We start from the raw sequence: 25031 nt of genomic DNA on the forward strand, positions 1-25031 counted from the left end.
GGTGGGGCATGCTGGGAGACGGTTGTCAGCACCCGCCTGTAGCTGCGAGGAAGCACTGGGGAAAGACGAGGTTCCGAGCTGTTTGCAAATGTCAGGCTGTCAGGGAATTACCACCTACTGTCACTCATCTCTCATGACTGGCAGTACAGGGCGCTCAGCAGAAAGATAATGTCAACTGGAAATGAGGGACCTACCAGTGCAGGGGCTGTCTGTTGAAGGAGGTCTGTCGAACCCCTTTCCTCTAGGGATTGTGGCGTTTGTGTTGTGTCTCCAGCCAGATCATCTGCTCCTAAGACTACATTTGCTACATTTTGTGCTTCAGGTAGCTGCTTTGTTCTCCAGGTATGCCTGACTTGCCTTCATTGTGATTTATTTTAGATTTTTTTTTTAGGGTTTCTCAGTAGGGTTAAAAAACTACAATGCAGGACGAAGTCTTGAAAATCAAGTTTTCATAACGACAGGCACAGTTGTCTGTCTGGGTTTATGCTTTTGTTAAGTTGTTCGTATTCATTTAACCGTCTGGAAAGAAACCAACACCAGATTCAGAGAAAGGATAATCCTTGGAAAGCATCCCGAGGCCTGGAAAGAAACATTTTCAGCCAGTTATCATTAAGTATTAATACAGTATATTCCCTAAGCTGATGTGCAGGTTTGTTTCTGTTCTCGATGGAGGGGCACTAGAAACACCACGAGACGGATCATTCAATCACTTTATAGATGCAGTCAAGTGCTCTTTCTCTTTAAGTTTCCCTGCAGATACCAAAACTGATTTCAGCTAATGTTTTCTCGCTGTTTCTGATGGGAGCAGCCGATTTCCAAGACCGTTCCACTTGGAACAGAAGGAGGCAAGACTTGTCGTTCTGCAAGTGCTCAGACTGTTTGCGCTAATTGAATTCCGCTACACCTGTTTTTAAATGTGTCACGGGCCGTTTAAAACTCTGGCGCCTCACACCTGTTACAGTAGGCACAGGAGACAGAAGGTTGTGCGTAATATCAAGGCGCACGTCTAATTAAAATAAAAATGTACTTCCTGCCCTTCCAAATAAAAATGTAATGGATCTATCAGCCCGCTAAAAGAAGGACAAAAGAAAAGTTGTAAGGAAGACAAGAAGAGACAGCCTGTCTTGCTCATGTGAGTTTAGTGTCGGAGTCTGTAGGACAACACTATCACCTTTCGTAATCCCACTCCCTAATGTCTTCATTCTACCAGGGCACTTGTGAAAATACCTACCTTGCTTTTTCAAATAGCCCTTAAAAATGACCTCCAAATCATGGAACAAACACCCACAAGAAAGTAGCTTCAGGCGCTGAAGTGCACGGGAACGTTAACGTTGCCGAGATTCCTCCTGCATGATAATGAAACTGTGGAGAGTTCACAGGCACCCTGCCCCCCAAAAAATGTTATTGATGCGAAGGGCGGCGGCATTCACGACACCTTTAATCACGGCTGCGCATTTGGCTCCGGGCAATTTGTATCAGTGCGCTGAAAATCAGTTCGTGTTGTGATGGAAACACACGTTGGTGAATAACAGATCTTATGTTGCATCGCATTTGAAAAGGTGGTGTAGGGGAGCATGGCAGACAGCAACAGCGGTGTCTGGGCTGGGCATCACCAGCCTGTGATGGCACTAAGGCCAAAAATTGAGGTCTGCAGGGAGCTGGCACTGAACTAGTCAAGTACTTTGCCCACTGTGGCAGCACATGTGTGCTACTGGCTTTGGGTCTGCGTAACCCGAAACAGCAGTTGTCGATGTCCTGACCACCTTCCTAAAATGGGCTATTCTTCCGTCACTAATGTATCCAAGCTGCTGATTCCCCATTCACATTCGCGAGAAGACACCATTAAAGAGACGAAGATCTGTCCTGATACTGATGTTTTTTCCTCATCAGTACACTTTCTCCACATGACAGATCAAAACAACCACCCCACAGATGTGTTCATTGTTAATCATGCTCAAATCGGCCGCCCAGCTCACTGCACACAACAAGAGCCACCCATGACGGTCTGTCGCGCAGACACGCCGCCGCGTGGTGACAGGAACAGCGACCCTACATGCGTTGAGCTGTCCCAGGGCTTCGCCATGGCTGTCTCAGGTCTGAGCGCCGTGGTCGCCAGGGAGACGCAGTGGAGCCCCCATTCCCCCCACCCCCCCCTCCCCCGGCCAGGTCACCATGGCTACGCAGAGACGTGAACAGAACGGAAGAGACGGGCTCCGACAGGGCTTTCATATCACAACTTTTAATTTTCGTTCTTGAAGGGAAAAAAAACAACACCACCTAAACACAAATCAAAAATGGAAAAAAAAAACATTGGTATTTCAGTACACATGGGGAATCCTACTGAATCATAACCTTTCAGTGCTGTAGAATTAGTATATATGTACATTTACATATACAGGTGAAAAACTAACTGTGAGTTCCATACACAACTGAGGTAAACAGTAGTAACGACATAACATAGTTAAAATACTCCTGTCATCTCTACATTATTGCACTATTAGAGACATTAAGAATCTAAGGCAGCGATAGTATTCCTAAATCCTGAGGGGGAGCTTGTGGACAAGAGCTTGACAGTGGCCAGACGTCTGCCATTTCTGTGGAATACCACATCCCCTGCCAACAACCTCATCTGGTTGTCATTCTCAGATTGATGGAGATAGCAGTCAGCCAGAGAGATTCCTGAAGAGAAAATGCCAAGGCAAGAATTCTTCCATTTGTTTCAAAAGCTTGGAAGCTACATTGGAAATGAGCATTTAAAAAAAAATTGTATCGCCTAAAACTACGAATCACAGGTGTTAAAGAAGCGGACCCTTTGAGGTCCTAACAGTCTGGGGCGTCAAGTCACATCGCAATCCCAAATGCCATTTAAATCCGCCGCCCTTTAAAACAGAGACACGTCTCTCCTGCTATTGTGAAATTCGCCTTAGGGAACATGCAGTCAGTTCACAGCAGGTTTAAGATCAACGCGCCTCAAATCTACTTGAGACGTAATCTTGAAGGAGAAAGTCTACCCTCAATCACTCCAGATGGACCCCATTGTGTCTGCCAAAAAGAAATCGGGCAGTTTTGTAAATCACACAAGGAGAAGGACTACTGGAAATCAGTTTGTAGTCTCATCTGATAAGCCGTTCCAGGGTGATTTTCAGCACTTTCGACACCTTCAACAATGCAGCAATCAAACAGACACAGAGGCAGTCAGAGACCAGTCGAGGGGAAAAGTAGATTATAATTAACAGAGCTGGATATTGATTTGCCATTTTGGGAGCATTTTAAGAGAAGATAACAGATATCTGCCAGCAAATGGGTTCAGTCTCCGAGACTGGAGATCCAAAGCTGTTGACACGCACGACTGCAATTTTAAATCACTTCCCTGATGATGATGTAATGTCAGAACCCTGTGTGAGCTCAGTAGGTAGTTCCTGAAACACACTGTAATGGGAGTTGTGGCATCTAAGGGTCACAAAATCAGATCTCAGATTATCCCACATGGAAAACAAGTCTGGATTAATTTAGCCATGAAGTTCTATCTCCCATTTTTTTAGTCTTTTTTAAATGTACCAGCTAGTTTTAATTGCTGCTTATTTCACTGAATGGTAGTGATCTTCTGTCCCGGGACCTGCTCTTAAGGACTTCATTAAATAAATCATTGAGTTCATTGGTCACAATTACACCAGTGCCCAGGCCTATGGTCAAACCCGGAGTCTGAGCTCTCCAGAACCAGGAATGAGGTCCACTGCTCTATGGTTCCGGATCAATTGCTATTTGTAAAATGCAGGTCTCTCCTGCTTCAGCCTATGGACGAGTCACAGATGTAATTCTAAACATGCTGACTCTGCAAGTCATTCATCTGTCTTTTTTTCTTACGGATGTGTGTTTTATATCTGTAGAAATAAGAATCTGTAGAAATAAGAACCTGGATCAAAAAATAGAAGCACAGAAATCTCCTGAGGTAGCTGATAGGCAATGTTAATGATATTTAGCTTCTTGAAAATCTGTCTTCAAGACCTCTAAAGACAGATGGGATGAAGGACAGCTTTTGAAGGGCCACTTAATCAGCGACCGCTTGCTGGACCTTTCCCCATGTGGCCTGTGCTGTTTTGTCTTCAGAAACCGAACACAAGCTAGAGAGCCAAGAGACTGCAGCTCTGCCCAGATACGACGCGCTCAGCCGATCCCCCGGGGACAGCGAGATAATTATGGCAAAAGAACAGAAAGAAGACGAAGCGAGCGAAAGAGTGAAGTCAGTGGGAGGACTTTGAAGGAAACCGGAATAAAAGCTCACTGAGTGTATGACCAGGCCCGAGTCCACAGGGTATCAGAAGTGCTGATTCAGAAGACATAATGAGGAAAAGTTGGTCCCACAACCTCATTGAGCTCTCTGTGTCATAAAAAACAACAAATTGGCCTCTCCTGCCCGTTTCTTAGCAGGTAACTCTAATTGATCCTAGGTTCCCTTTCAACATTCAGATATTCCTTGAAAGAAACCAGAGTATTGGCTCCAACAAAGCTTCGCGCATCCTGCTGAGCTCTGTCTGGCCACACATGTGAACCCTTGTCCACTCCCACCTTTGCCCTCAGAGTTGCTACAAAGCTATTTCTAAAAAAAAAGAAAGAAACAAAGTGTCTTTTCCTTGCTAGTTTTTTAAATAAATGTTTTAATTGTTGTTGGGTTTTTTTTGCTACATACAGTGCATTTTCTAAGCAGGAACCCATCACCCACAGTTTCTACTACTAAAAGAACAGCTGCCAAACGCCTGTGGCAGAGCTATCTTGACACTCTTGCATTTATGAGTTGTTTCCCTGTGAGGGTTGCCAATGCAGTGTTGGGGTAGGTCGATATCTGGAGAACAGACAGCATTACAGATGCCGAACCTGCTGCTCAAAAGTTGAAGAGGTCTGATTTGATTTCAACTCTGCAGGCAGCTGCCCCAGAACATTTCCCTCAGTATTTTTTACCTTGCATTTTTCCAGAGATTCCTCCTTGATCTACTAACACCAGATTATAACACAACAATTATTGAACTCTCAATTATTCAGCAAGGACAGAACCCCACAGCCTGCAGATTGATTGAGTATTGTAAATCCTGGCCTTTACATAAGAACAGTTGCAAATGAGAGGAGGCCAGTCTGCCCAACTGATCTGTTTGGTACTTAGTTGCCAATGGATCTACAGTAGGGACCTTATTGAGCCCTTTCTTGAAAGAAACCTGTAACGGAACAGTTCTTTTCGGACCCTATGCGGACGACACAATCCGGAATAGTGAGGAAACACTGGGGAGAAAAGTCATGCAGGAATCGGGGATCAAAACAGGGGGGCGTGTCCTTGATGCGCTGGTGTTCAGGGGGGTGAGTCTGGGGCAAACAATCCAGTAGAAATCCAAAGGGGGAATCCAAAACGAAAGCAAGTCCAAAACCGGGAGGTCCATCCAAAAACAGACAAGATAAAAACTAGAACCGGGTCGGAACCGGCGGAATGGGAACGGGAATGGGAACGGAGATTTAAACCTTAACGGGACCAGGCGCTTCCAGGTCCCGGACTCGCACGATACAGAGATCAGATGCAGAGCCGGGATTAACGTCAGCGCCTGGCTTTTAAGGTGCACTGGGAACAGGGGACAGGTGCGGGGAATGAGGCAGACAAGGAAGAGCCGGAGCGCCCCTTAAGGAGGAGGGACTATAATCGTGACAAAGCCAGTGTATCAACTTCATCAAGATGGCTGGGTAGCCTTGGTTCAGACTCCCACGGCCCAAAATCCATCGCTTCTCTCTGCGACCACACACCCTGGAAACATGGCAGATCCAAAAAGGAGCATGGTGACAAAAATACAGTACTATGCCGTCTCGCTGTGGGAAAATCTCTAAAGAGGTAGTCTTTCACTCTGCTGTTTGTCAACAAGTCAGCTGTTGGACATCTGTGACAATGAGAACAATGGGTATTCAGCATCAACATTTTTGAAAGAGAAGCTATGGGCCCTATCCATAAAACATTTACAAGCACCATGCTTTTTTTTTCCTAACGAGGAATCAGCACAACGATTTTTTTAAGAGCCACACAGATCTTTCGGGAGGCTCATTTAAAAGTCCCAGCAGGAAGAGTAAACCTTTCGTGCGGATCCTGTAACTACGGGAACTGGGCTTGTCCTGCAGAGCAGGCATTCTGAGTGCAAGCCCCACCTTTCCTCATCGATCGAAGTTCTAAAAGGTGACTCACTCTGTACATACAGCGAAAAAGAGACATTTTATACCTCCTATGCAAAAGGTCACAGTATCTACATTGGGAATTCCTGCTCATGTGCGTTCTCTGACTTCATCAGAGTTGGGATTATAGCACCTCTGGAGCTGCAAGAGGTTGATTTCAGATGGCCGCATTCCTGATCTCAATAGCAAGTGGAAAAGGCTGGGAATCATGACAGTACATTTCTCAGGCTGCAGGGCCTGCAAACGCAACAAAGAGGATTTTAGGGCCTCTGTGATCAGCTGGAATTCAGATTGATTTCTGTGGCCCAGGTGTCACTAGTTGACTGTGACCAGGATTCGTCAAGTGGCCACATGCAATTGACGGGAGCACCTTGGATTGATTAGTCAGGTCTCCTCTGGCGAGCTGGAAAGCCTGTGTACTGTAGGTGGGCGCGTCTGAATCTCTCCTGAGAGGGTCCAGGAGTCAATGGCAGACAAGTGGGTCTTAAAGCAACTGGCAATTTCAAATTCTGTGGGTTTATAATAAAAATAACTGGTGTTGTTTTACTCGTTAAAAAAATCAATAGGCACGTTGGCCCCCAATGGATTTAATTGAGCAATGATTGTGGCTTGTTGAGATCTTAAGTGTGTTTTCCTGTACACAGTAAGAATGTATATGTCGTGCTTTTTCATAGACCCTTGGGATTTGTTAGCGGTGTCCTGGAAATTCAAAGTTTGCACTTTGTTTTGTATTGACAACAGTGACCTTCTTTATTCCTATGGCTTGTGCTTTTCTCCTCTTCGCACACAGTTTGGTCACTCACACACATACACATTTTCTTAACTCGGTAAATCTGGAAACAGGGGACAGCAGAGCCTCACGCATAGCGTTTGACCAAACTGTGGATGCTGGGGCAGGTTCCTGATGCCCGTGGTCTAACATAGCCCGTCACAAAACACACAGGCCTGCTTCCTATATCTTCTCTCTCACTGGAGACATTCTTCAGGTCTCCTGTTTCAATGTACAGATGGCTCAGGGTGGAAATCGTAGCCATTTGCTCGAACCCTCTTGAGCCTTTGGTGCAATGACCTCATGGATCTCTGTGAATCACCCCATTTCCCACCCAGATGACCTGGTATCATTATCGCTGATGTGTCCCCTAACATATTAGAGGTATATTCATTTCACCTTGTTCTCCACATTCAATTCACATCATGATACAACAGATGTTGTAGCCCTTGCTACTATGGGAAGCCCTTCTAGAAAGCTTCTTTTTCCACTTGCCTGTTCTCACTTCATACACCTTGTGGTTTTCATGAAAAATCAGTGACACAACAGAATACATTGGCTGAAAATGCCACACTATACTGATAATGCCTTGTAAAACTGATGGCGGTGGAACAGCAGGAGGTGTCATGTTATTCTTTTGATCTGGTTCAGGTAGCCTTACAGGAAACAGCTTCACGAAATAGCAGAGTGCTCTCTGTTTTGGCGGATGAGTCACTTTCCGAGACACAGGGATAGACAGATTTTTAGTGGTTGTGGACAAAACATGGCCCTAGAGGATGTTAAACCTCATTTTATTGCCTCTTTTTCTCCAGTAAAGACACACTTTATCTGTGTGAACCTGCACAGAGCTGTCACCTCAGCCCTACGATAGACTGGGGAGCAATACAGGAAAGGAGAACTGGGGCTCAATGACACACAAGTACATTAGGAGAGCAGTCTAGCCACAGGAGCCACATTCCCAGTCTTTAAAACCAAGAGTTCTTCTGTGTCGAAGGGATGGGCTTAAATATCTCTGAAATCTGTTTTAAATCATCCTAAATCCCAGCTATGATTTTGTAAGACAGACTAATGAATTAATAAGTTATGACCTTCAGAAAACAGAAGACTTCAGTTGTCCAGGGCAGTCCTGAGAGTGAGACACAGTCACAGAGCAGCGTGCAAATCGCCTTGGTCCAGGAGCCTCGGCACTCTTAAGACACTTCATGATAAAAACTGGAGCCAGAAGAATAACGTCAGGAGTTGCTACATTGTGCTCCTTAGACCAATCTCAACACTTCTGTGTTGACACATTTTAACAGTTTTTTTTCCCATGGAAAATTTGGGAATCTTGGTCAAGCAGAGAAATTAGAGTTTGGCCAAGCCATGATGTTTGCAGAAGCCAGCATGTCCCTCCAATCATTGGCCTTTCCTGGAGCAGGTACATTAGAAAAAACCTACCCAGTACACGCCCAGGCCTCTGGATACAACATCGAGGTGAATGCAGACTCACACGGTCTTCTGTAGTTTGGTTCGTGAAGCCAGTGAGTGGTTTCAGTGAGCTGAATGTGCGAAATGGAGATTACCCTGGAGTGCAGGAGAAGAACAGCAAGGGAGATAAAACGACGACTGAACCCAGAGGACAGAGATGACAGCAAGTGAAATGCCCATTCTCGAAGCTGCTCCTGGCTGAAAAGGAAAATCCCATTCTAATAATCAGATGTTTCTTCACTATTCAATAAACATAACTCTTAGAACTCGGACCGTGATGGACAATGTGTAAAGGATCCTATGGATCCCTGTGTCTAGATGACTAGATTTCACAGTACGTCTTAAAGAAGACAGCACAGAGCTAGCAGGTGCTGCCATGAGTTCAATATGATGAATACGCTTAAGTTTTTAAGTTAAAGTCTTGAGTCCCCACAAATCTGCTTCTGGTTGAGTGGAAAACTACAGCAAAGCAGGTGATTCAGAAGTATACGTGTCTAAAGATTCTCTTCTCCGTTCTCCAGCAGGTGCTTCTTGAGGGACGGCTATTCAGCAGTTTTCCTACTACTCACAGCAAAGAAGAAAGAATGTGGGAGGCCCGCAGAGCAGGAACCTTAGCCTCTTGCCCTGGGGGACTAGCCTCCTGCTGGCTGTGACGGCGCACGGACAACATCCCTCACGCGGATTCAGACACAAATCTCTATGGCGGTTGCCATCACCATTTGACCTTTGCCCTTCTCCTGGCGCCCAGGTGAGGGGTGCAGGCCGGGGTCAGGGAGGACACTGCGTTTGAGGGGGGCTGGGCGGAGGCAGGTGCTGGAGGCCTGGCCGGAGGAGGTCTCGGGGTGTCTGTGGCCCGATCGAGACGCCGCGTTGTTACAGGAGCCCCTCTCTGTTCTCTTGCCCCTGCAGGAGGGCCGGCGGCGCAGCTCGCTCATCAGCTCGTACTTCACGAAGTAGAACACCTCCTTGACGGCGCAGCGCTTCTCGGGTTCGATGGTGAGCAACCGCTGGAACATGCGCAGGGCGTCATCGGTGAAACGGCGCCACTGAGACGGAAAGACGCCCGGCCAGCACGGGCCTTTCTGCCAGCGCCAGAACTCCTCGTAGAAAGCATCCGAGGGCAGGGCTGCCTCCCAGGGGAAGTTGCCGGTCAGCATGCAGAAGATGAGCACTCCGAAGGCCCAGACGTCCAGGCTGCAGTCCACCACGAAGCCCTCGGTGCGGCTGGCCTGGCACACTTCGGGCGCGGTGTAAGGGATGGTGCCGCTGATGCGCTTCACCCGGCAGCCCACCCGCCGCGTCATGCCAAAGTCGGCCAGCTTGACCCGCCGACACTCGCGGTCGAGCAGCAGCACGTTCTCGGGCTTGACGTCACGGTGCACCAGACTCTTGCTGTGCAGGAAGTCCAAAGCCAAGCCCAGCTGCTGGATGCACCTCTTTACCATCTCTTCTGGCAAGCCCACCTGCGATAAAATCAGAATAATAACTCCTTACACTTAGGTAGCACTTTTCTGGAAACTCCACTCAAAGCTCTTTACAGGTAATGGGGACCCCCCTCCACCACCACCAGTGTGCAGCCCCACCTGGATGATGCGACGGCAGCCATAGTGCGCCAGAACGCTCACCACACATCAGCTATCAGTGGGGAGTGATGAAGCCAGTTCAGAGATGGGGATTATTAGGAGGCCATGATTGGTAAGGGCCAATGGGAAATTAACACCCTTACTCTTTTCGAGAAACACCCTGGGATTTTGAATGACCACAGAGAGTCAGGACCTCGGTTTAACGTCTAATCTGTAGGACGGCACCTGTTTACAGTATAGTGTCCCCGTCACTATACTGGAGCATTAGGACCCACACAGACCACTGGCCTACTGGCCCCACTAACACCTCTTCCAGCAGCAACCTTAGTTTTTCCCAGGAGGTCTCCCATCCAGGTACTGACCAGGCTCACACCTGCTGAGCTTCAGTGGGCTGAGTTGCGGGGTGATATAGCTTCCGGCAAAAGGAAAGGATGGGAGGGGAGTATCGTTCGTGCAAAGATAAGTATATCTATATTTTGCTTAATCTGTATGTAAAATGAGTCTCCAGATGATGTCCCAAATCAGGAGGTGTGAGACTCTGGATTACAATGAGTAGGATTCGGAATTCAAACTCTGGTGTAGTATAACCATCTCCCATCGGGACCTCGAGGAAAACAGGGAGAGCACTGGAATTCCTAATAGCTGCTCCTAAGAGGGCAAAGTGACCTACCTGCGGGGGGATGATATCGAAGAGGTCCCCGGCAGGGGCGTACTCCTGCCCGAAAACGTAGCTCTCCTCGGTCTCGAAGAGCACGTCCAGCACCTTGATGACAAAGGGGCTGGAGCTCAGGCTGCTGGTGATGCTGTACTCCCTCAGGAAGCTCTTCAGTTTTGTCTTGTTCTTGTTGACGAACTTCAGAGCCAGCTTGGTTCCTGAGCAGGCAACACACACACGGATACAGTAAGGGACAGGGGGCAGTGTACATGGACTACAAAGTTCAGGATAGACCAGATGTTGTATCGGTTTCAAGAGTGGCTTGTATAACACCATAAGTATAACAAACTGTACCTGAACATGTATGATTCTGGCCTAACCATTACCTGTTTTGTGCAACACCCTTGACTTTTTTTAATACAAGGCTCATGAGGGCTGAAACCAGTCTGTGGTGGGTCTGTTTATGGCACTATGTCCTTAAAATTGAAATAAAACTAAGGCCATTGAAACACGTTTTTTAAAGTGCGTGCCATAAGATGGTTTCTTCAAGTGTTGAAGAAACCGAATGTGGATTTGTTCTGCTTCTCACCCAAACTTCTAAATAAGGAACATCTGTACAGCAGGATGTATAATCTTAAGTTATGTTTTTGTACAGCAGGCCACGCTATTTACGCCGACGGTTCAGGAATAACAATGTGTTTCCCTGAATAATCGAATTTGTTTATACAGAAAACCTGCGTCTCAGAAAATGAAATTGGGTTCATCTCACAGAAACACAGAAATGATTCGACTTGCTGCCTCTGAAAGAGACATGCCCAACGCCGGTGCTACACTGTGCGTGACTGTGGCTTCTTTACAGTCAATAACAGAGATATCAGCCATGGGTAAGGAAGCACCGAGCTAGACGCCCAGCAGACTAAAGCTCAGAGACAATCTCACAGATTACCACTGAGCCTTTTTGTGATCTCATTTAAAAAACAAAATTTCACATCTGTGCTGTCACTATCTCTTCATGCATCTCTTCAAGAGTAGTGAAGACCATATGTTGATTGCATGGTCTTCCTGCATTGGCTCCCAGCTCTACAGACAGAATTAAATACATGTTTAGATACTGTATATTTAGCGCTTTTAGAACAGTGGAACAAGTCTAATCAAATCTTGTCTTTTCACTCGATAAGAAGCTGAACTTGCAAAACCTATTTCTGTTATACTTAAGAGAACATAACACATCGCAGCTTCATTGAAGAAAGAACATTTTGGAGGTTTGTTTTTGCTGTTCACCTCCTCCTCTGTCTTCCACTGTAAGCTGCTTTCAGTATCAACATGAGAAAAAAACGTATGTTGAGGGTTTGGTATGAAACAGGCTGCTAACAACACAGTAGGTCCAATATGATCATCTGAGGATGGAGAGCTTAGCAAACTTCTGTTATCCATCTGAGGCACTGCACAACAAATCCCTCACACATAACCCAATACCTAAGCCAAACACATTGCATAAAAATCCTTCCCTGTTGGTGGGGAGGTAAAAAACAGGGAAAAGGATCAGACTCCAATCGCAGAGCAGTGTGATTCATTCTGTGCTTTATCAGCTCCACTCTCTAGAATACCAGAACACATCCAGAATTCTGCTCCCTTTCTCCGAGTCATGTCACATTGACTGTATAAGTTAATTGCCTTACTGCTCCATCACTATAATTAATACAGGAGTCAGCAAATGGAAAAACATCAAATGGACCGGTCGGATGGAGTCCTTCCTGTCCCTTTCCTTCATTTAGGAATATTCATCACATAGGACAGTATGTTATTTCCAGCAATATGAACTGGGCAGTTGAATAGTACTGTGCCAATTCAAATGATATTCGATGGTTTTGTTCTTACAGCAGATGTTAGATAAAAGATAAGATAAGATCACTTTATTGGCCATATACAATTTCTTGAATTAGGAATTTGTCTTTTGACATAGCCCAGCTTGCTCTCCATGAGACACACAGACAGGGAGAGAAGCTTGGGGTCAGAGCACAGGGTCAGCCATTTATACAGCACCCCTGGAGCAGTTGGGGTTAAGGGCCTTGCTCAGGGGCCCAACAGAGTAGGTTTCATCTGCTGGCCGTGGGATTTGAACCAGGAACCTTCCAGCCACAGGCGCAGAGCCTTAGCCACAGTGCCACCACTCAACCCTAAAACAATAATTAAACCAACTCTGGGTGGGCTCAAACCACCCCAACCTTTCGGTTAACAGCCGAACGCGCTAACCGATTGCTTCCACAGAGACCGCGCTAGAAAAAGTAAAAAAATCCACATTAACTCAGGCTAGCTGTGGAAATACATTGTGCCAATTTACACTACTGTAGCATTAATTTGCACTTTATTCCACTTTCTCAGAGGGGTTCAAACTAGGGGCAGGACAGTAGACAAACCTTACAGAAGAAAAAAGGTTTTCTGTTCAGTGCAGTGCTCTCGATACTCCCCAGCGATGAAAAGGAATAGATTAACGGCTGAAGTTTCCTGCAGCTGGATCCAGAGATATCACAGTCCCTAGGTGGTGCTGTACATTTAAAAGATTTACTTACATGGTATTGGCGAAGCCTGTGGCATGCGTGATACACCTTCATACCAGATTAGCCTGGAACTAAAAATCCACGCTGGGCATTTTGAATCCAGCCTTAACATCGGGGAAATCTAGCATAGTTTGAATCAATCATCTCTTTTTTGAGCCCAATTAACCCTGGGTTAATTAGCAATATTCGATTTTGTTAATGTTCCAGCATGTGATGGTGTTTGCTACAACACTGCTGTTAAGGAAAGGATGAAAGAATGAAATCAACAATGAAAAATACTGAGGATAAATAATGATAATAATAAATATCAAGATGAGGGAATTTCTCATGCCAAGTAATATTGTTTGAAAAAATGATGCAATCCCATGAAATCAATGACATTTTCATTCTAGATCTGGCCAGCAAAGTCAGTACTCTCAGTTTCTCACTGGCGCTGATATCACTGTCTTTGCTGTTTATTGCAAAGTATGTTTTACAGCGAGAGCACGGGCTGACTCGTACGTTGTAGTGAATTTTATGAATGTGCTCCTGTTTAATACGCAATGCTGACAAGCAGCATCAAACATCACTGTTCAATCCCTTCGACTGAATCACAGTTAGGAAAAACAAGCGCAAATCTTATATGATGCATGCAAGCATAGTGAGACATCTTCTGGGTCTACTGGCAATTGAACGAGAGCTTGGGTTCTTTTTAAGGACATTACTAGCCATGGTAACGGCACTTAGCTATGGATGGTTGAACATTTTGATAAATCAGTGTTTTAACCAGTGTAGAGAAAATTGTATTGTTTCATTCAGAACTGAAGCCGTTATTTGCGTTGCACAGAATACACAGTTTACCCCTTAGTACTCGGATTTCTGTTTAATAAGTGTCTTTAAAATGTGCCGCCCATTGACAAAATTGCCTGTTTGCGGTTTCTCTGAAAAATAAAGCTCCTTTCATGCCCCTCCCACCACCTTTCACTTTAGCACATTGAGAAAAAATACATGAGTGTAATTTTTAACACCCTTGAGAACTACTGTATTGTACTCATTCCTATAGCCAGAGCCCCTGATTTCAATGTGGTTACGGCCAAGTAATTTCAGGGTTATAAATGCCATGCAGTGATAATTGCGATCTGGAAATGTACTTATCTTAATGGCACTTTAAGAGGGATTGGCAGGGAAACAGCTTGTACTTTCCACACACCACCTGAGATGGACGTTATACAGCTCTCTTTATACAGTACAGAACTACAGAGTCTGTGACTGTGCAGGGTGCAGGATAAGACTCCCAGTGCATAGCAGACTCTCCTCTTACAGGTTTTATGAGCTCCAGGTTCTGGAAGAAATTGTACTGGCCAGGTTAAATACCAAGGATAGGCGAATAAGGGAAGTGAATTTGTGAGATTAATAATAATTATAATTATTATAATAATTGCCTACACATATATAGGGCTTTTCTGGACACTCCACTCAAAGCACTTTACAGGTAATGGGGATCCCCTCCACCACCAGTGTGCAGCCCCACCTGGATGATGTGACAGCAGCCATAGTGCGCCAGAACGCTCCCCACACACCAGCTATTAGTGGTGAGGAGAACAGAGTAACGAAGCCAATTCAGAGATGGGGATTGTTAGGAGGCCATGATTGGTAAGGGCCAATGGGAAATTTGGCCAGGTTGCCAGGGTAACATCCCTACTCATTTCAAGAAACGCCCTGGGATTTTTAATGAGCACAGAGAATCAGGACCTCGGATTTATGTCTCTTCTGAAGGACAGCACCTGTTTACAGTACTGTCTCCCTGTCACTATACTGGGGCATTAGGACCCACACAGACCGCAGGTTGAGCGCCCCCTGCTGGCCCCACTAACACCTCTTCCAGCAGCAACCTTAGTTTTTCCCAGGAGGTCTCCCATCCAGGTACTGGCCAGGCTCACACCTGCTGAGCTTCAGGGTTCAGGGTTCAGGGGGTTAGCAGTTGTGAGCTGCAGGGTGATAGAGCTGCTGGCTAAATTAGTGAAATTATCACTGAGCTACTAACTACCAGTCGGGCCAGAATGACCTCCTCTCGTTTGGTAACTGTTCTCCTGCTCTTCTTCCAGAGCCGACCCCCCTGCATGACCCCCGTGAACGACTGGAGGGGCTCACCTTGCGTGCGGTGTGCCACCAGGTCCACCTTTCCATACGTGCCCTTGCCCAGCTCACGGATGTGCTCGTAGTGCTTGTGGATGTCGGCGGCCGGCAGCGAGGTGATGGCGAGGGCCTGCATGTCCTCGATGGGCACTCCGCAGCACCCCACCTTGCCTGTCGGAGACCCCCCGCCGCACCCCCCTCCTCCTGGAGACAGGCTCATCTTCGCACTGTTGGGACGAATAAGGCAAGAGCATCCATCAACTCCTGGCGCAATGCTTTTTTTCCCCCACCTTTCCCATTAGCATGATTTTACCCTGTTAAAAAATGAATTCCAAAAATGACCCCTTGGTCTCAAAGCTTTACATGCAGGAAGGAGGTCAGTTCATTCACCACTAAAGAGCAGCACCTACCTGGGTGACACAAAGCTGACATTCTGCACCAGCACCTCCACTGCAGATCAGGCAGAGATCAATGAAACTGTGTCACCAGTTGAGCAAAAGGGGCAGTTTGAGGGCAAGGGGCAGATTGGAATTTAAACAGGACATCGGCGATAACACCCCTACTGTTACATAAACAGTGCCGTGGGATCTTTAATGAGCAAGTAGTCAGGACTTCGGTTTAGCTTATCACATCAAGGACGGGACCTCCTACAGTCCGACAGCGTCTCCTGTCATTGCCCTAGGTTAGGAAATTCTGGTACGGAGGGAAGGGCGCCACCTACTGGTCTCCAAACTACACCACATGCAACAGCAACTTGTGGAAAAGAGAACTTGAGCTGGAGACTCCTATAGCAACAGCGGCAGAAGACCCCTGACACTTTTTTGAGCAAGAGCTGAGAAAATAATGAGGAGTTCCAATTTTGCCCAAAATGCAACAATGATACTCTTTGGTGAACTTCTCTCAAACACCCAGCAGAGCAGACAGACAAAGGGTTAAACAGGCTCCTCATTGTAAATGACATCTGACATGTAGGAACATGTTTAAAAGAGATGATAATTAGCATGCTGCACACTTCAAGCCACCACTAGCTATAGTGAAAACAAACACATATGAGCAGTGATACAGGATTGCATTAAAAAGGTCTTCCAGACACCTGAAAACAGTGGCCTCCCTCTTTGTCTTGCTATCCTTTTTTTACTCACTGTTTATGTTTATTTCCCTACTTTCTCTGTGCCTGAAAGCAAACAACATTTCTCACATAACCAGCATGCTCATTATAACAACCCCCTCCCAAAATGTCAAAAATAGCTCTGCAGCTCGTACAGCTAATGAGGTTTCAAATGCAGAAGACGAAATCGCATTTCCTGCATGAGCCGTAGTCAGTCTCTCCGTGCCGAGATCAACGAAGCTCCTCCCTTCCCACTATCTGAGCCGGCTGCTGTTGGGAAGCCTTTGTCGTTTAATCAGAAATGACAGCCAGAATAATTCCAAAATGCGTTTCGCGGACACGATCGCACTGGAGAAAAAAATCGGTCCTTACCTTGATGGAAAAGAGGCAGAGTGCAGAATTTGCTGAGCGTTAACACATTGTTAGAAAGAAAAACACACACTTCAGTTGTGTCTTCTATTCTGAGACGTGCTGTAATTGTGATCAGACAACACTTGCTCATCCTGTAACGGCTTAGATTACAACGACCAGGATGCAAAGAATTTGCAAAGATTTTTTGTTGTCGTTTTCACCGTAATGACTAAAGATAAGCTTGCTTTCAAAATCCGAGGGGTTGACAAGTCATAGTTCCTTCTCCCACGGTTTCTTTGTAAGCGCCTATCAATGAGAAGACATGACACCCTGAACAGATGGCTTAATCGCATTACACAGCGAAACACACACCGACATCTTCTTTTAGAAAAATGTTCCTTTGTTTTGCGAAACAGGGATGCCTGGACACCAGTCAAGTTTTAGCTCAAAAATCAAGACAACACTTAAAAATAAACATCTATTCTGTGACTCAAAGGCGGATAACTGAAAAGCTAAAACATAATAATCAAGCATTCTAACAGCATTATAAATACATATATTGTACATGTATACCTCTAAATGCCAGATATCAAAGGATACCTCACAAGATTATGAGCTTTAAAATAAGCACAAGAGAAGCAGTTCTTAGCATGGGTATAAAGCAGAATGCCTTTAATTTCCGGCATGCTTTACCGAATGACTCAGGCTGAGCCCAGGATGGTGGACAGGCCTGAAGTGGATTCTGGTATCAGATGTCTTCTAGATACAGATGAAGCAGACTCAGAGAAGAGGGATATAAACCTGGGCAATTGCTACGCAGTTTTAAAAAGGCTCCACTTAAAAGGAGGTTCTGGATGAAGGAGTGAGAGAGGAGCAGCTGCCTGCTCTATTTTGTGGGTGAAAAAAAGCCAACTAATTTCTGTAAATTTCGCAATGTGTGCCAAACTGCGGGGCTCTCTGGTACATGCTGCCTGACAGCCCCGTCTCATTTTTTCCTTTGTCCTACTTCCAGTTTCATTAAGCCTTCGTCGCTTTGAAAGCAATAATTTTTATTGTGCTTTTCTTTCAGTTCTTTTTTATTTAAGAGGGAAGTAAACACCTCATCCCAGATTTTCCAGATTTGCCACCAGATTATTGCCCTCGTTATTTTTTTTAGTTTTTCTTTGATACCCATCCATGGAATGGCGTACATCTGGGCTCACGGCAATGACTCCTATACTGCACAGGAAAGAATTAAGAAGGGCAGACAACTTTCTTCAACCCGGCTGCATGTTCAACCGTCCATTTTTAGACACACTCCCAGCTCCAACATGCCCTGCAGGAGAGTTATGGGCAATTGGTGGAGTGGCTCATTCTGCACTGATGTCAACTGCACATCTACAGGCTTCTGGGAAGTCATTAGAGTTGCTGTTTCCCTCTACGTTCTGTCAATTGCACATCAGTGTCTTGGGAATCCTGGTCAACTATCTTTTTAAGCCCCCCAACACATTGTTTTAGTTTGGCTGCTTCTTAACCAAAAACAGCTCACCACTGTAATCCTTTCCATCCGTAAAATCCAATAGCAAGCCCTATTGTACATCTGTCAAATGTAAAAAAGTCAAAGAACCCCACCTGTTTAGCAGACAAAAGATTTCATTTAAGCCTGAATAATTCAACAAAGTTCACTATCAGATTTATTTCCTTCAAGTACAGAACTATGAAGTACATCTTGAGTTAGAGCCGTGAAAGAATGGAACAAGCTATCCAGTTGTCCTGCTAAAGCTAATACGCTGTTTTTTTTTTTCAAGAAATTGACTACTAACAACCAAATGAGCTAGACGGGACAAACTGTCACCTATCATTTGTGTCCTTTCTTATGTCAGTCATGTAACTTTAACACTATCCCAAAAATAAATGGTTGTCACGCTGTCCTGACAAACACATTTAACTGAAAGTGCTATTTCATCTCCATTCAGCAGGGAATGAGTGACATGAATGGACATTCTCCCAGCAGAAACAAGGTTAGAAACATATAAACGCTGCATTTCGTGTGCACACGTCTGCTGCAGTCGAACGGAGCCGCAATTCTTCAGCTGTCAAATCCATAGGGTTTTCAGACAAGCTTCCCTGTTTTGTTTTTTGGTCTTGCGTTACCTTAAAATCCACTCAGACAAGCCTGACTAATGCGAGTATCAGAAAGCCTCATTACTTTTCAGAACCCTTTCTTTCTTGTGGATCACAATTAACTGGCTGCCTCCTCCAACTAAGAAGGAGAATGGAAAATTAATGAATTCTTAAAATCTGAATCATAAAATCTGTTGGAGAGAATAATAATTAATTATTCCTTATACTTATGTAGCGTTTTGTCTGGACCCTCCATCATCATAATGCATCACTGTACTGAGGAATTAGGACCCACACAGACTGCAGGGTGAGCGGTCCCTACTGGTCCCTACAAGAATAAGACAGCAGTTGGGTGGACAGATTCTGCGCCCTGTTACCTTCAGCAACTTGTAAGAACAGATGCTGGAGAAGAGATGAGACGTACTCTTGGGCCCTCTCAAGTCTCAAGTGACTCACTTGCCTGGCTGATCCTGGGCTATTCCAGGACCAGTGACCAGCACCTGTAATTCGGACCAGGAAGGACACAATCCAAAAGGAATTTGCATAGCTGGGCAGAGCACTTTTTATGAAGTTCTGTTCTGTGTGTCGCGCAACAGCGCCCCCCTGTGACTAGCCGGGCACATGTGCTTTTGCTGTGTTTTGCAGCGAGAGCTCCCAGTAACCCTTGGCAGCTCTCCTGTGTGCGCCGTGGGGCTTCACAGTGTGGAAAGTGGTCCGTGGCTCCGAGGGCGCACGTTTTGGAGGATAGCACACGTTGTCCGCGACCTGGGATCAGGATTGCAGCGGGAAATCCGAGCTGGTTAATGATCTGGGGCTGGGTTAGCTTGGTAAATAAACGAAGGAGGATTGGTGATTCCAGATTTTAAGAGACACAAAGACACAAAATGTCTTCTAGATTTAAGATCAGACTCAGTGCAGCTGCCTTCTATACTGAACACAGAGACAGCTGCCCAATCGGATGGGGTGGGAGTGTTCTAAACCTGTAGTCAATCCCTTTATAAGAGCTTCTGATACTGTACTACTGCAGAGAAAAAGTGTGATCCATAGGACGTCACAATGGAGAGCACAGTGTAGCGTGGACTACACTAATTCAGCACAAACGCCCCTGACTAGCTCTGGTGGTAGAGCTTGAGATGCATAATCTCAGGGTAGTGGGTTCGTGTCCCACGTCGGGCGCCAGGTCCTCCATGTTGGAGGTTGGGCACAAGGAGCGCTCCGTGGAAAGCAAAGGGCGTGGCGAGCCACAGAAAGGCGTCATGGCCGTCCACCGCAACCAGGGAAGGCTCCAGTCGTGACGACAACTCGTACCGCTGGACCCAGGCTTCTGAGGCCGAGAGAGTGGGACAGCCCCAGTGCCATGGCTTTCCCCCTTCAAAAAGCTCTCCCGCACGGGTTTCTTCGTGCGGCTCGTCTACCAAACAGATGAGCTGCACAAAGCACAACCGTCATCGTCAGACACGACGGACAACCATCACAGGAATTCAGCACACTGAGGGCTGCAGTGGCTCAGCTACACTGCGTTCTGACGTGAACTGCAGACTAGAGCAGCAGGCGTTATAGTGTCATACACACCCTGTGGAAGCAGAGGGGGCAGAAGTTCACAAGACAGGGGTGTCTGGTCTGCTCTCTGTCCCAGGAACACGTGTGTGAGAACATCCTCAGAGGAGCCCAACTCACCCTGACGGAGGAACGGCGGCAGGGGACACCAGCACCCTGGATATTCTGCTGCAAGGTGTGCAATTGTCACACACGTGCGAAAGGACCACAGACGCTCGTGCTGTGGTCAGCTAGGCCAGAGGCATGGCAGGGTGCACTAGTCGGTCACCGGCCACTGAGTCAGGCATGGATCTACTACTACTCCACATGACAGTGACTTTTCTTTGCAGGATCAGCAGAGAGCTGGTGTTCGTTTGCAATCTGCTACGTCCCACTTTTAACAGCCCACTAGCTTGGCACCCATGGCAAAGCCTCATGCTGATACAGTATTCAGCTGGTGCACAACTATCAGCATGACGTCCAGTACAACCCATCACAGCTGCACGTGTCTGAGCCTGCTCCAATTTCACACTCAGAGTTTTGCCATAGTAGTTACATGCCGATTCCCATATGGCACAGAGCTGCATTTTTAACACTGAGCACACAGAGCAGGACAGATTTTACCTTCTATTATTTTAGTGGTCTACAAGCCTAATCCTTACTGCTTTTCCAAAGCCACAACCAAGCCGCTGACATTTCTGTCTCCTCTCTACTGAGCCCCGAAGGACAGAAACACGCTCTGTATGGAACACAGCTATGAAAGGAACTCCCAATTAAACTGCTCATCTTAACCATTCACATTCCCATTTAAATACAGCTGCACACAGACACAGAGCCCTGTGATTCTGAGCTTGGGGAGGCAGAGTAGCTGTAGTTAGAAAGTGCTTTGAGTTAGTCTAAACAATATCAAAGTGCGATATCATTACTACTGAGGCTACTCAAAACCTAGTAATAGAACACACCTTTTAAAACAGGATCTAGTGGAGACATTTTTTTAAGGATATAAGGGACATCTGACAGCCTTTGACATCTTTTCTTGCATTTTTAATTATAAACGGAACTAATTTTATTTTTAAAGCACGTCCATCAATATGAACATCAACGTACTCCACCCTAACTGCCAACAAGAAAAACTGTGCCGAATGCGGATATTTTTCACTCTGGGTAAAGAAGTGCAATTTTAATTGAGCCAATCAGCTTCAAAAGAAAGACGTGCTACTCATTTTGTGTGTGTACGTATGGGGACATGTAGATAACAGGCGTATTTAAATAGCTGGGGTAATTAGGGTGAGCTGTAGAGAACTGAGATTTGGTTCCCAAACAGATGGAGTCACAGCGCACCGTTTCTGTGATATGGCCGTGTGCGCAGGCCAGCCTAGTTGATCAGCACACAACATGTCTTCCTCCTCATCCTCATCATTGCCATGAGTGTTAATCAACCTGCCGCTGGATGAAGAGTCACACTGGCGCCTGCAGCACTCATTGTCTAGCTTCTTCTAGATCAAGCCTTGTCTCCACCTTACCGTCTTGTCATAGATTGTTGAGAATACACACTCCAGCTCTCCAATAGTCATTTTCATCCACAATCGCCTGATTTATCCCAAATTTCTTGCTGCTGTCTGGTGTGGCTGAATCAATTTTACACACAACCTTCGAGCCACAACTACCACACCTCAGCTGCTTAAAGCCTTTAAACTCATTGTGACTCCCCTTCATCTGGTTTTTCAGAGAACACTATGAATTAGCTCAAATATACATCCGTATCGACATCCTCCATATCAATGGCTTTTATTTCAGTCACCGTGGGAGTGTAGCAGATATCACTTTAGTTTATATTCAACCTAGGTGTATATTTAGTGTAGCAGCTATGACTTCAGTTCTCATTTTATCCGATTTGAAACATACATTAATTGCAGTTCCGTGCAGTTCTCGATTTCACAATTGTTATTCTTCTGATTTTGGTGGAGTTATAATCATTGTGTCGTCAGACTGTCACAGGTTCCATTAATCTGTAGTGCCTTTTCATGTAAATCCAGGGTTTTGCAAACACCTTCCAACATGGTTAAATAGAGCTCTGGGTATTTTGTATCCCTCTGGGGTCTGTGTCTCTCTCTTCCATGTTTTTGTCACTTTCTGTCAGTTTTGTGTGGCCTAATAGTCATAATTCAGTTGTTTATAGCGTTGTAGGTCTTCTCAATGCTTTGGATCTTTAAAACACCTAAATCACCAAAGTGTTGTACACGACAAGTCAAATGCTTTTGATCAGTTAATTCAGTACATAATGGCCTCATTCACTTGGATGTTGCCCAAAGACTAATTTAAAATCAATGGGCAATTAAGCCTTCAGTGCCATGGCTCCAAATCTTCCAAATTCTCTCCCGTAGACTGTCAGAGAGTCGAATGCTTTTTAAAACAAGGAGTTTAAAAACTATTTTTTTATTGTTGCTGTTAGCCTTAACTATAGCTTGTATCATATCCGGTTTTCTTTTATATTCATTTCATTCTTTGCACCACCCTCCATGTTATTATAAATATTATTAGCAGCCATATCACTCTGCAACTCCCAGCTGGCAGCCCACTGAAGGTCAGCAGGTGTGAGCCTGGTCAGTACCTGGATGGGAGAGTCCTGGGAAAAACTAAGGTTGCTGCTGGAAGTGGTGTTAGTGGGGCCAGCAGGGGGCACTCACTCTGCGGTCTGTGTGGGTCCTAATGCCCCAGTATAGTGACGGGGACACAGTACTGTAAATAGGCGCCGTCCTTCGGATGAGACGTAAAACCGAGGTCCTGACTCTATAATGTGGTCATTAAAAATCCCAGGGTGTTTCTTGAAAAGAGTAGGGGTGCTACCCACCTAATAATCCCCATCTCTGAACTGGCTTCATCACTCTGCTCTCCTCCCCACTGATAGCTGGTGTGTGGTGAGTGTACTGGTGCACTATGGCTGCCGTCGCATCATCCAGGTGGGGCTGCACACTGGTGGTGGTGGAGGGGAGTCACCATTATCTGTAAAGAGCTTTGAGTGGAGTGTCCAGAAAAGCGCTACATAAGTGTAAGCAATTATAATATTATTATTATTAATAAAAAAAACTTCTATACATGAAAATGGACTACTGGTGGCTAAAGCTTGTTCTCCTGGCTGTACAAAAACAAAGCTTTCTCTGTCGATCACAGGCATCTTGGTTCTACTTTGGGGGAAGAGCATTCAATTCTGAGAACAGGATGCACTTTCGTACGCTGTGGGCGTCTGGAACAAGCTCTTGTGTTCTCTCCTGTACGATTTAGTATATATCAAAACAGCAAGGTGATTGGTCTCTTTGACATTCTCACTTCACATTGACCTGGCATTATAATAATCATACAATTTTCTTGTGACAACTCAAAACACTCATAAAGAGAACATGACTGATGACGCCTACAGTAGATACCCCAGTCATTCAATGTGCATATGTGGATTTTTATATGATTGTTTGGGCAGAGACATCACTGTAGAAATCCAGTTTCTGTCCATGTCCAATATCGCCAGCAGCAACTGTTGCCATAGTCACCACCACTATAAAAAAGGACTTCCTGTGGCCCATGGTCACTTGCATGCCCACTCACATCCGGGGAGAGCGCAGACAACAACACTAGAGCTTCCTGGGTCAGGCTGTACAGTAGTCTATCAAAGAGAGTTTGCCAATAAAGACTCACAAAACTACAATTTCAAGGATTGCCTGGAAGTAGACTGCAGTTAACCTATTTTCTCTCCAGACTTCCAGTGCTGGATATACTTACATTGTTTGTAAGGTTTTTTCTCATTCTTTTCTCATGGTTCTATCCAGTCCATCTTCCAAAGCACTGCCTGTCTCTGAAAGATACCACCCTCTGCTAAAGCCACAGTCGTCCAGCTTTGCTAATTAGAATTAATTGCCTTTGACAAGCATAGTTAAAGCTAAGCCATAAAGCCAATGTGATTGAGGGCTGCCTGTTTTTCTCATTTGTTTCCAGGACAGAATAACTGCGTATTTTGACTCTGATGATATATTTCGGGCCCTGAAAGCATTGTTTTGGTAAGAAGGAGAAATACATCAGGGGGTGAGTTCACATGGGGGTCTGATGAATCATTCTGTCTTTTTCTGTTTCATACTATTACATCCAACGTACAATTTCTAGAATTATTCCACTGTGAGTTATCCGTTTCAATTTATGTAAAGGCAGTAACCTATGAGGCAATCCATTTCAGTGATTGCACACAAAAAAAAAAGATTGGATTACTGTACATTTCAGATTACTATTGCAAAATATCTAGGACAAAACAACAAACATCAAAACAATTCAATCACTACAATAATAGCAGAGCGAGAGCTCTCTGTGTCTCAGCCTTAGTAATGTTATTCAGTTAAAGAGAAGACAATTCAGAAAAGGAACAAAGGCACAGTCTCATCGCCACACCCATCAGAGCTATTTAATCTGGAGCTCGTACAGTACCGTGTACATGAAGCCGAGAGTTTCAGATGTCGGGTACGTTCTCTCCTGGGGTCTGTACTATATACAGTAGCTTCTGCCCTTGTCCTATTTCCAGTTAGAAAGGTTTGGAAATGAGGACCTC

General features: G+C 45.5%; 1 protein-coding gene across 2 annotated transcripts in view; it reads right to left on the bottom strand.

The window, feature by feature from the left end:
- Positions 1-7741: 7741 nt before the first annotated feature.
- The window catches only part of sbk1 (SH3 domain binding kinase 1), a 30628-nt gene continuing 13338 nt past the window's right edge, over positions 7742-25031 (bottom strand). Inside the window, exons 1-4 of one of the 2 annotated variants that reach the window (XM_088612494.1) lie at positions 16826-18261; positions 15361-15572; positions 10688-10890; positions 7742-9897 (exon numbers count right to left, since the gene is read on the bottom strand). In XM_088612494.1, the coding sequence (XP_088468620.1) occupies positions 9118-9897; positions 10688-10890; positions 15361-15565 (1188 nt within the window). In that variant the 5' untranslated portion in view covers positions 15566-15572; positions 16826-18261 and the 3' untranslated portion in view covers positions 7742-9117. Of the gene's footprint in view, positions 9898-10687; positions 10891-15360; positions 15573-16825; positions 18262-25031 lie in introns of those variants that run through there. The other variant, XM_088612493.1, reaches the window with a different exon arrangement.

This window comes from Lepisosteus platostomus, chromosome 19, assembly GCF_059453375.1.
Source record: "Lepisosteus platostomus isolate fLepPlt1 chromosome 19, fLepPlt1.hap1, whole genome shotgun sequence".
Taxonomy (NCBI): Eukaryota; Metazoa; Chordata; class Actinopteri; order Semionotiformes; family Lepisosteidae; genus Lepisosteus; species Lepisosteus platostomus.